At 40.0% G+C, this 12,629-nt stretch overlaps 1 protein-coding gene across 1 annotated transcript in view; it reads left to right on the plus strand.

Annotated features, from left to right (window-relative positions):
- Window positions 1–1,655: 1,655 nt before the first annotated feature.
- The window catches only part of PIGX (phosphatidylinositol glycan anchor biosynthesis class X), a 64,357-nt gene continuing 53,383 nt past the window's right edge, over window positions 1,656–12,629 (plus strand). Inside the window, exon 1 of the mRNA XM_023551668.2 lies at window positions 1,656–2,296. Coding sequence (XP_023407436.2) covers window positions 2,290–2,296 — 7 coding nt within the window. The 5' untranslated portion in view covers window positions 1,656–2,289. The remainder of the gene's footprint in view (window positions 2,297–12,629) is intronic.

Here is a 12,629-nt window from a genome sequence, read left to right on the forward strand (position 1 = left end):
CCAGGGAAGACTTGAAGAGAAGGATTTCAATGCGCAGGACCTCGTTATTGTTAGACTCATGATGACCTCATGCACAGCAGAGCGAAGAGCTGCCTGGTCCTGTGACATCCCCATGGTTGGTTGTGGATTGAACCATAGTGATCCGTAGTATTTTCAGTGACTGATTTTCAGAAGCAGTCCATCTTAGTCTGGAAGCTTTGCTGACACCTGTTCAGCATCGTAGCAACACACAAGAATCCACTTACAGACAGATGGTGACTGCACATGAAGTGAATTGGCTGGGAACTGAACTCAGGCCTCCTGCACGGAAGGCAAGCATTCTACCACTGGGCCATCAGCGCTTCACAGGACCTTAACATCTCCAAATTATACTTCACAAGGCTCTTTAAAAATTGTCTTCTGACTTTGGTTGTGACTTTTTCCATCTCATCCTAGACACTGGCTTTGTTTTTGATGAGTGACCCAACTTCATGCCATGCAATTTTGCTGACTGAATGGCCATTTTGTTGGCTATTTTGCAGCACTCTTTCTGGCTCTTCTTGATCCTGGGGTTATTCCTCAGGCACTCAGCCCTGCACTCCCACCACCTCCAGATCCCTTAACATGTAAAATGTATAAAACTAGACTCCAAACTTCTGTCATATTTTAAGCTCTTATGCCTGGACACAAGGAGCCCTGGTGGCGTAGTAGTTAAGCACTCACCTGCTATCCAAAAGGTCGGTGGTTCGAACCCACCAGCCTCTCCACAGGAAAAAGATGTGGCAGACTGCTTCAGAAAGATTACAGCCTTAGAAACCCTATGGGGCAGTTCTACTCTATCCCATAGAGTCACTATAAGTCAGAATCAATTCAACGGCTGTCATGAATTGAATTTGGCCCCCCAAAAATATGTTTATCAACTTGGCTAGGCCATGATTCCCAGTATTTGTGAGATTGTCCAACATTTTGTCATCTGATGTGATTTTCCCATGTGTTGTAAATCCCATCTCTATGATGTTAATGAGATGCGATTAGTGACAGTTATCTTAATGAGGCAGGACTCAATCTATAAGATTAGATTTTGTCTTAAACCAATCTCTTTTGAGATATGAAAGAGGGAAGCAAGCAGAGAGACATGGGGACCTCATACCACCAAGAAAGCAGCACAAGGAGCAGAGTACATCCTTTGGACCCAGGGTTCCTGTGCAGAGAAGCTCCTTGACCAAGGGAAGATTGATGGCCAGGACTTTGCTCTTAGATCTGACAGAGAGAGAAAGGGTTTCCCTAGAGCGGAAACCCTGAATTTGAACTTCTAGTCTACTAGACTGTGAGAGAATAACTTCTGTTTGATAAGGCCATTCACTTGTGGTATTTCTGTTATAGCAGCATTAGATGACTAAGACACAACAATGAGTCTGGTTTTAGTTTTGGTATCCTTGGACACATTGGACTTGTAACCATAATCTCTCCCTTTGCGTACCTCAGTAGTGTCTAGCTTGTAAAGGCCAATGCTACATACCATTTTACATATAAGAACACACAGAGTAATACCGATACCAACTGACTCAGTGACATAATTATTAACCCTTAAACAACAGTACCTCACTCATTGCTGATATTGGCTACACCGGAGTGGCCTAAACACTGCAACTCCAGTGAGGCTTAGAGGGGGAAGTGGGTTGGGAAGGGGGTGGGGCAGAGAAGGTGAAGAGGAGGATGAGAGGCTCATGCTTTCTGGAGGCTGGGTGTGTTTCTTTCTTTTCCGGCTACTGTTATCAATGTGGTGAGCACATCCCTTCAGCTGAGTGCCCTGGAGAGGAAGCCAAGGGCTTCCTGTTGTCTTACCAATGCTGCAAAATGCAAGTTAGAAATAAAGAAAAAAAGGGGAAAGAGGAACAAAATGGGAAGTTCTTGTGGGTAGGTCAGGAGCTGCCAGCCTCCAGGAGGAAACCCAGCTCACTTCTTCCTGGAGCTAGAGAGGAAGAGGCACATCCAATTAAAATTGGAGATTTTAAGAGGAAAGCTAAGGAAATATAGAAAGATACTGCCAAAGTTATATACCTAGCCTCCATTGTGTTGTTGTTGTTAATTGCTACCAGGTCAGCCCCTGACACAATTTGTTGTGGCTTATAGGGTTTTCATTGGCTGATTTTCAGAAGGAGATCACCAGGCCTTTCTTCCTAGTCTGTTTGGTCTGGAAGCACCACTGAAACCTGCTCAGCATCATAGCGACATGTAAGCCTCCACTGGCAGATGGGTAGTGGCTGGAGGTGAGGTGCGTTGGCCAGGAATAGAAGTCGGCGCTCCTGAATGGAAGGTGAGCATTCTACCACTGAACCATCAGTGCTTTGCTTGACACTTTTAAGATCCTTCTGTCTGTGAGTCTACCCCAAGATTTTATAAAGTTGAAAAGAATCATTTTTATAGCAGATCCTGTGTTGTTGTTTTGCTGCTGGAAGCACCTTAGTTATCTATGAGATACTTGATGAGATTTAGCAAAATAACATCCTGGCCCCTAGGGTGGAGTTCAGAGGTGGTGTCAACAGATCGTTGTTTATATCATCATATACCTTACCACTTAACAACAGAGCTTACCCTTGACTTGCTTCTCACAGGAAAACTTTTTTTCTTTTTTTTCAAAAGGCTGGTTTTACTCACATTGAAATTTTGTTTGGCCACGTACCCTCCCCATGCCTTCCTCTTAGATAATAATTTTTGGAGATCCGAGGGAAAGACTTTTCAATCTGCTATCAGCTACCACCTCTCCTAAGACTTTTAGATAAAAAAAAAAAAAAAAAAAGTTTCTCCTCTTAAACTTTTTAAGCCAACCCTGACTTCTTTGAACTAGATTTCTTTAAAAATATTATCTGCTTCTATAGCTTGTGTTTCAAACTGCAGCATACCCCTCCTCCAAAAGAGAGAGAACAACAGAAATTCCACTTGGATTGTAATGACCGATTAGAAAAGAAAACTCTCCAAATTTCTAACTTTTCAAAAATGTCATCCTTCTCCCCTGAAGTAAGAGTCAATTTGGCAACCCCAGCTCCATTCTGTACAGTTTTCCTGACAGGGAAATATTGACTGCCTGAGAGATGGCAACAAGAGCCAAGGGGCACATACATCTCTATTGCCACCGTTAACTTAACCAAAAAAACCAAACCCATTGCCGTCGAGTTGATTCCAACTCATAGTGACCCTATAGAACAGAGTAGAACTTCCCCATAGGGTTTCCAAGGAGCACCTAGTGGATTTGAACTGCTGACATTTTGGTTAGCAGCTGTAGCTATTAACCAGTATGCCAGGGTTTCCTTAGGCTCCTTTTTATTATATCCAGTTTTGTCTCCAAAGATCATGTTTTCCTACTTGACTTTTCTTTATCAGAAGCTCCAATTGTACTTGAACTATTTTCTGCACCCATCTTTATGAAAGATTGTCAAATATTCTGCAATATGTATCATAAAACCAAAAAACAAAACCCATTGCTGTAAAGTTGATTCCGACTCCTGGCAACCCTGTAGGACAGAGTAGAGCTGTCCCATAGGGTTCCCAAGGAGCAGCTGGTGGATTTGAACTGGCGACTTTTCGTTACCACTTAACCACTTCTAACCACTGCACCGCCATACATATCACAGCCCAGAAGAAAGATTTTACATATGTGTCAAGTAACAAACTGAAGTGAAGAAGGTGTTCAGAGGGAGGTCCTGGGCTTCATCAGCCGGCCTTCCTTGAGAGTGGAAAACATCGTGACATAGACTGAATTAAGTTTTCTTACTGTTGCAAAAAAAAAAATACAAGCTGTCATTAATCACAGAAATAGCTTCCAATTGTACTAAAGCATTAATCAGAACAAATACAATACAAACATTCGTTAAGAAAGGGAAGGCTGTACAACTATCACCCAGGAATTGAAAGCTTCAATGATGGTAATACAAAGAGATTTAAGATTATGTGAACTGAGTGGAAATGAAGATACAGGGCAGTTTATGAAGCATGATAAACTGTTGAGCTAAATTAATCTACTTAGTGAATCGGTTTAATGGATCTAGAAAACCAGAGAAGGCAGAGAGACATAGGTCTTTGCCTATTCTCCCACCTCACGTGAAATTTAATGTCATTTGGCTATGCGTATGCGGATGGGCGAATAAAGAAATTAAACATGAAAAATGATATGAGGCTCCAAAAATGAAAAAAGAATGTGATACCCTTATCTGGGAAATGTGAAAGAAATGAAAGGTTAAAACAATAGAAATCAAAATATACCAAAGTATTAAAATAGTTCAGTGGAGATATTGTCAATCGAGCAAGTATATGATAGAAAAAGAGATTAAAAAGAGGAAGAAAGGAAAAAAACTTTGAATGTGTAAGGATAGTTGTATTTAGAAATGAAAGAACTGTTGGCATAGAAAATGTATTCATACACAGAAAATTAATATTTTTGGCTGGTAATAGGGAACCCAGGGTAGAGAAGGGAGAGTGTTGACATGTCGGGGGTGGGGGGTTGTTAGCCAGTGACATAGAACAACGTGTGTACTAACTGTTTGATGAGAAACTAGTTTGTTCTGTAAACCTTCATCTAAAGTACAAAAAAAAAACAAAACAAAAAATCCGTTGCTGTCGAGTCAATTCTGACTCATAGTGACCCTACAGGACAGAGTAGAACTGCCCCACAGAATTTCCAAGGAGCGCCTGGTGGATTTGAACTGCTGACCTTTTTGGTTGGCGGACATAGCCCTTAACCAATATGCTACCAGTTTTAAAAAAATTAGTATTTATGAAGTTAGTGACTGGAATATAATCCTGTCTGTGAAAAGGAATGAAAGTGCAAACAGAAATCCTTTCATTTACTTCTGACTTCTGGCACTTTTACTGGGTTCCAGGCAGTGGCGTTTCTCCAACAGCGCAGGCTTCTCCAGGCCTCTTGTGTCTCCTGCTTCCACCTCCAGTCCAGGAGGCAGAACGTCATTGTTTGTACTTGCAAAGCTTATTTAGAAACCTTTTAACAACTGGGTATTTTTCTTCTTGATAGCTATTGACTTGAGCACTCTCCCTTTTTTGGCATTTAAAATCTTACAGCTAGGTACAATTTGTTTTTCCAGCTTCGAAGAGAAAAAGGAGCTGATAGTTGTTTAATTACTTGAGAAGTTCAGCATCTGGTGCCTGGCTTTGAATTCCTTTGGGTCATCCCGAAGTTTATCATCTTTTTCCTTCCTAATCTTACTTCCATTTTGCACTCCCTACTACCTTTTTCTCCCCCTTTCATTTTTAGGTGCTCTTCTTGGGTGTATTTTTGTGAGTTCATGGCCAAATTTTACTTTTTGGGGGGAGGCTTAGTTTTCCAATATTTATTTCTTGGCCCCATAAATGTAAGTCTAGTAGCCCTCGCAACATGTTGCACATACTTTTTTTTTTTTTTTATTTCAACTGTGGTTTTAGTCTTGTATAACTTAGGGAGGAGCCCTGATGGCACAATGGTTAAGCGATTGGTTGCTAACCAAAAGGTTGAGGATTTGAACCCACCAGCCACTCAGTGGGAGAAAGATGTGGCAGTCTGCTTCCATAAAGATTACAGCTTTGAAAACCCTATGAGCAGTTCTACTCTGTCCTATAGGGTCACTATGAGTCAGAATCAACTCTACAGCCACAGGTTTATCTCTTAGGGAGAGGCATTCCTGTGGCATGGTAATCAAGGTGGTGATTGCCATGGTTGTTTGTTAAGACTTACATAGTGCCTGATGCCAGCACTTTGATGTCCATGACATTTGTTCATTCTCAGAGGGCATTTTAAGTTTGAGTTGCTAGCTGAAACTACTAAGCTCTTATCTTACTGGATTTCAAAATTAAATTCTGGTTCCTGTTCAGTTTCTAGTGCTCACTGACGTTGTTCATCCTCTTTGAGATGATTGCATGTCCCTCTTTTGGGGGCTTGTATTAAGCAAGAGGACAGTTAACACACTTGGTTGCTAATCAAAATGTTGGAGGTTCAAGTCCACACAGAGGTGCCGCCGAACAAAGTCTTGGAGATTTACTTCCAAAAAATCATCCATTGAAAACCTTATGGAGCACCATTCTACTCTGATGATACACGTTGGAACTGACTCAACGGCAACTGGTATCAAGTGAAAGAGGGTTGCTGGTTGAATGGTCCCTTTCTTTTGTGTCATCAATAGCCCACAATTTCTATCTTTTACACACACACACACACACACACACACATACATACATACATACATACATATATATCTCAACCCCACTGCCAGTTAGTCAATATACACACACATGCATGTGTGTGTTTAATGAATCACTTTATAGTAAGTTTTTCACCGTCAGTTCATGAGCTTTGATAGTTAGGAAGGTAAGGTAGCCTTCAGTCTGGCTGTTGAATCTACTCTGAAATTACTCAACATAGGGTAACGGAAAGAGCCATAGGCTGGGAGTTACAGCTGAGGTTATAGTCCCAGCTTGGCTTCTAACTAGGTGTGTACCTTAAGCCATGCGTTTCTGTCCTGGACTTCACCTTCTCTGTCTACAAAATAAGGAGGTTGAATTAGATCATTTCTATAACTCCTTGCAGATGTAACATTCGGTGATTCTTAGGAGTTTTCTGTTCATTTCTCTGGGTGAAGTAGGCAAAACTAACTATAAATAAAATGAGAAAGAGTGGTGCGGTCAGTTAGTAAAGAAGTGGAGCAATCCGGAGGTATCTGGTCCACCAATGGCCCAAAGATGATGACAATGCAGCCTTGCCTTCCATTACCCACCACCTTTGTCTTACTGTGTATAACTGGGAGCCTCCAGGTCTATGAGAACACCCATGTGGATTGTTTTGCTTGTTGTTTGCAAGAGTTTTAGCCAACTCATATTCACAAAGTCTAGTCACCCTCTGAGACTGGTTCATCTCGGCTTCACCCTTCTCATCCAGGGATACTGGGCAGGAACCTCCTTCTTCGTACCTCTAAGATGGGCTGGAATTTCCCCACCACCTGCCATAAACCAGCTGACAGCAACTGAAGACAGGGCAAGAGGAACATTGGAAGTTACTGAGCATGACGGGGGTAGTGGGGGGGAGAGGTGCTCTGCTAGGGAACTGCCCACGGGTTTCTTGGTATCAGTCAACTGGAGCTTTAAAAAAAATCAGCTTTATCACCCCTCCCCAACATCCTGAACCAGGAATTTACAGCCCAGTATCTTTCCTACAATTTTGACATTACAGACCTTTTACATCCGTTGAGTGTTAAGAATATGCATTCATTTGCTTGGGGCTTATTTCAAGTTCAAATGCACAGAATCATCTTCACTCCTTGTTCCATACCCCTTTGTGCTCTACAATGAGGGAATGGGCACAGATCCCTAAGATATGCATTCATTCATTCAGCAAATATTTATTGAGCTCCTGCTATGTGTGAAGTACTACTTAGCTCCAGGGATACATACAAACCTGTATTTCTTCCCGTTGGGTATCAGTTATAGATTACTTTTCTTCACATCCATCTCTCCCAGTCTCTCTCCACTATTCTTGACTCTCCTCAATATCCTAGAGAGCTGAAATCTGAACTATTTTGTTTAGTACAGGGCTGAGGTGCTCTGCGCTGTATTTGGTCAATTAGAAGAAGGAGGTGTGGCACGTGTATAATGCAAGCTCTTTTCTGTGTCTTTGGTTTTCTTAATTTAATTTGCTCCTAGAGAGGAACCCATTTCTCTTCCTGTGTCGATGACGAATTTGCCACGTAATACAAATCCACAAAATAGCTCCGTTCTATTCTTGGTTCCAAAGCTGAATGACCCAGAACATCAACCTGCCACCAATCCAGTCATCCAACAGACACATTAGCCCAGGCTCTGAGCCTCAGAATGTCAAATAAACTAGACAATAAGGTAATATTGGCTTGAGCCCTGGTGCCAGTCAACTGCCTATTCACTTTCAGATCCATTCTTCACCCTCCTGTGCTCTGCTCGGTATCCATCCAGACTGATATAAACAAATGGTAGAACAGATAAATAAATGGGGAGAAGAGACAAATCTTCCTTAAAGAAGAATTCCAAAAAATATATGTGGATACTCCCACTCTGAGAGGTGAAACGTAGCTTCCTTCTGCCCCGCACCTGCTTTTCAGTGTGGGCTGGACTAGTGGCTCCCTTCCGAAGAATACAGAATGGGAGGAAAGAGTAACTTTTCAGTGGAGAAATCTGGCAGATACTGCTTTATCCAGTGATAAGGGTAACATCACCAGTGGTGTCCTGTGGATACTGTGGACCCCTGACATGACATGATGAGAAGGGCACTTCACCTCTGTGGTATTCTTCCCAAAAACCCATAACCCCAAGCTAACTTTGAGAAAAACAAAACAAACCTAATTTAAGGGACATCCTATAAAATATCTGATCAGTACTCCACAAAACTGTCAAGGTCATGGAAAATAAGTAAAGACTGAGAAGCTGTCACAGACCACAGGAGACTAAAGAAACTTGATAACTGGAACAAATAAAAGATACTAATGAAAGAAAAAAAAAAGGTGAAATACAAGTGAAGGCTAAAGTTCAGTTAATACTCACGTACCAATGTTTTTTTTTTTTTAATGTTAGTTTTTTAGTTTTGACAAATGTATTTGGGGAAAAAAAACTGAGTACAAGGTGTATAGGAATTTTCTGTACTATCTTTGTAATTTTCCTTTAAGTCTAAAATTAAAAGAGTCTCTAGTGACTTGTACACCAATGGTCACTGAAGCATTATTCACACTAGCCAAAAAGTGGGAGCAACCTAAATGCCCATCACCAGGTGAATGGATAAACAAAATGTGGTACATACATACAATAGAAGAGTACTCAGCCAGTAAGAGAAATGAAGTCTTGTACATGCTACAGTATGGATAGTGTTGAAGATATTATGCTGAGTGAAATAAATCAATCACAAAAGGACAAATATCGTATGGCCTGACTATATAAAAAGACAAGAACAGGCAGATGTATAGAGAGCAAAGTTTTTTAGTGGATAACAGCAGCAGGAGGTGGTGGGGGGGAAATAAGGGGCTAGTCCTTATGGAGTACTGAGTTTCAGTTTAGTGGTGACAGAAAGGTCTCATTGATTAAAGGTAGAATTGCACAGTTGATTAATATAAGTGCTGTCAATAAGTTGTACACCTGTAAAATGTTCAATTGGCAAAAGTGTGATAGATATATTTACAACAACAGAAAAAGAGAGAGAGAGAGTAGTTGTTGAGGCTGCATATGCGCAACCAAAAACCTGATGGAATTTGGTTCCTTGGTTTGGAGGTTGTCATGGATTGAATTATGTCCCCCCAAAAATGTGTGTATCAATTTGGCTGGGCCATGAGTCCCAATATCGTGTGATTTTCCTATATGTTGTAAATCCTGGCTCTACGATGTTAATGAGGGAGGATGGGCAGCAGTTGTGTTAGTGAGGCAGGACTTTGTCTACAAGATTGGATTGTGTCTTGAGAAATAAAAGAAAGAAGGGAGCAGAGAGATGGGGGACCTCGTGCCACCAAGAAAGAAGCAGAGCGCTTCCTTTGGACCTGGGGTTCCTGCTCATAGAAGCTCCTAGTCAGGGGGAAGATTGATTATAAGGCTGATATAGACAGAAATCCTTACTCTAGATCTGACACCCTGAATTTGGACTTTTAGCCTACTTTACTCTGAGAAAATAAACTTCTCTTTGTTAAGCCATCCACTTGTGGTATTTCTGTTATAGCAGGACTAGATAACTAAGACAGAGTTTAAGGTCATGGTTTCATGGGACATTCCGGTTAATTGGCCTAATAATGTGTTTAGTGCTTCTGTTCTACCTCCTAGTTCATTGTGTAGTACTTGGGGTCTCAAAAATTTGCAAGCAGCCATCCAAGGCACAACAAATTGACTTCCATTTTCATGGAGCAACAGAGGAAGAAGGAGAGTCAGGAACAGGAGGAGGATATGGAATGTGTGGCTAATTGCCTCCATGAACAACCAATCAAAAAGGGGAAAATGCAGAAAAGAATGTCGAATTCTCATGGAATCCAGTCTTTCTGGAATGGTGCCTGGGTGAACTTCTGAAACTACTGTCCTGAGACATTCTTTAAACCTTAAACCAAAAATATCCCCTGGTCTTCTTAAAACCAAACAGTATTTTAACTTAACTAGTAAAGAATGTCTACCTTGAGCATTGTGCTCCTTTAAGATCTATCTATATGAGAACAAATTGACAATAGCAACTCAAAAGATCAGATAGGAGCCTTAAGAGGCAGTGAGTTTATGTCGGGGGGGGGGGGCGGGGAAGAGCTCAGACAATGAGGGTGAGAATGTAATCAGTGTCACTGAATTGTACATGGAGAAACTATTGAATTGGTATATGTTTTTGCTATGTATATTCTCAACAACAACAAAAATAAATTTTAAAAAAGTCTCTAGCAAACTGATCGAGGGGGGAAAAACACAAATTACCAATATGAAGAGTGAAAATAAGAATATCATTTCAGATTCTATAATATTAAAGATAATTAGATGGTATTATGACTATCTTTGTGTCAATAAATTTGACAGCTGAGATGAACTGAAATATACCATGTTCACAGATTGGGAGACACAGTGTTGTTAAGATGTCAGCTCTCACCAAACTCATCTACAGATTCCATGCAATTCCAATCAAAAGCTTTTTGTAGAAATTGAAAGGAAGATTCTAAAATTTATAGGAAAATGCAAAAGATCTAGAAGAGTCAAAACACTGCGAAAAAGAACAAAGTTTGAGGAGTTACACGACCAGATTTTGAGTCTTAGTATAAAGCTATGAGTTGGAATCGACTCAATGACACACAGCAACAAAAAAAGTATAAAGCTACAATTAATTAGGATGGGATCATATGGGAGTAAGGACAGACAAATCCATAGAACGGGATACAGAGTTCAGAAACAAATCCAACACAAATACAGTTGCTTGATTTATGACAAAAGTACCACTAAAATTGAGTGGAACACAACGGACATATCAGTAAATGGGCTAGAGCAACTGGATATTCTTACAGAAAAAGAAATGAACCATAACCCCATATTTCACATCACATAAAAATTTTAATTTGAAATGGATTAAAGGGTTAACGTCTAAAAGAGTAAAACTTCTAGAGAAAAATAAAAGCATATCTTCATGAGCTGGGGGTAGGCAAAGATTTTTTACAGGACACAGAAGACAATAAACATAAAGGAAAAAAAATGTCAAATGAGGTTGATTAAAATTAAGTCTGACTGCCCATCAAAGACGCCATTGAGAGTGAAAAGACAAACCTTTTGCTAAGAGAAGATATAGCATTGTGAAAAAAAAATTTTTTTTTATACCCAACAAAGGACTTATTATTCGACTATACAAAGAATTTGTACAGATCAATAAGAAAAAGACAACCTAATTTTTACAAAAATGAGCAAAAACTTGAGCAAGATTTCACAAAAAAGGATATCCAAATGGACAAATAGGCACATGAAAAGGTGCTCAGCATTATTAATAACCAGGAAAGTGCTAATAAAACTACAAAAATAAAAACTACACTAATTTAGCAATATGCATCCACCAGAACGGCTGACAAATAGCAACAGCTGAGGAGGGTATAGAACAATCAGAACTTTATTTATTGCTGGTGGGATTGTAACTTGATACAACAACTTAGGAAAATTATAGGACAGTATCTACTAAGGCTAAGTGTATGTCTTCCCTAAGATCCAGCAATTCCATTCCTAGGTATATATCCAAGGACGGTGAGTCCACCAAAAGACACTTCTGGCAGCTTTACTCATAATAGTCAAAAACTGGCAACAATCTAAGAGTCCATCCACAGAGAACTGGATAACCAAATGGTGATGTATTCATGTAACAGAATACCACACAGACATACAAAAGGGTGAATTACTGTTACGTACCACAAAGGAATGTGTCTCACAGTCTAATGTCAAGCAAAAGAAACTAGACACAAAAAAATGCATAATATTTGATACAATTAAGTTTAAGAAAAGATAAAAATAATCTATGGATGGTGGTAAGAATCACAGTGGTTGTTAGCTTGTTTTATAATTTTATTTAGTTGTTGAGAATATACACAGCAAAACATACACCAACGCGACAGTTTCTACATGTACAATTTAGTGACATTGATAACATTCTTCGAGTTGTATAACCACTCTCAACCTCCGTTTCTGAGTTGTTCCTCCCCATTAACATAAACTCACTTCCCCCTAAGGTTCCTATCCAATCTTTTGAGTTGCTGTTGTCCATTTGATCCCATATAGATAGATCTTAAAATAGCATAATGCTCAAAGCAGACTTTTTTTACTAGTTAAGCTAAACTATATACCTTGAAGTCTTCTTAAAACCAAGTAATAAAAATATATACTTGGTTTTAAGAAGACTTCAAGGTATAGTTTTGGTTTAAGGTTTAAAGATTCTCAGGGCGATAGTTTCAGGGGTTCATCCAACCTTCATGCCTCCAGAAGTCCATGAGAATTTGACATTCTGTTTTGCATTTTCCTCCTTTTGATCGAAGATTCTTTATAGAGTCTTTGATCAGATGTTCCATAATGATAGCCAGGCACTATCCAGTTCTTCCGGTCTCACGGCAAAGGAGGCAGTTGTTCACTGAGGCAATTAGCCACACCTTCCATATCCTTCTCCTAATTCC

The sequence above is a fragment of the Loxodonta africana genome, chromosome 1 (genome assembly GCF_030014295.1).
Source record: "Loxodonta africana isolate mLoxAfr1 chromosome 1, mLoxAfr1.hap2, whole genome shotgun sequence".
NCBI lineage: Eukaryota > Metazoa > Chordata > Mammalia > Proboscidea > Elephantidae > Loxodonta > Loxodonta africana.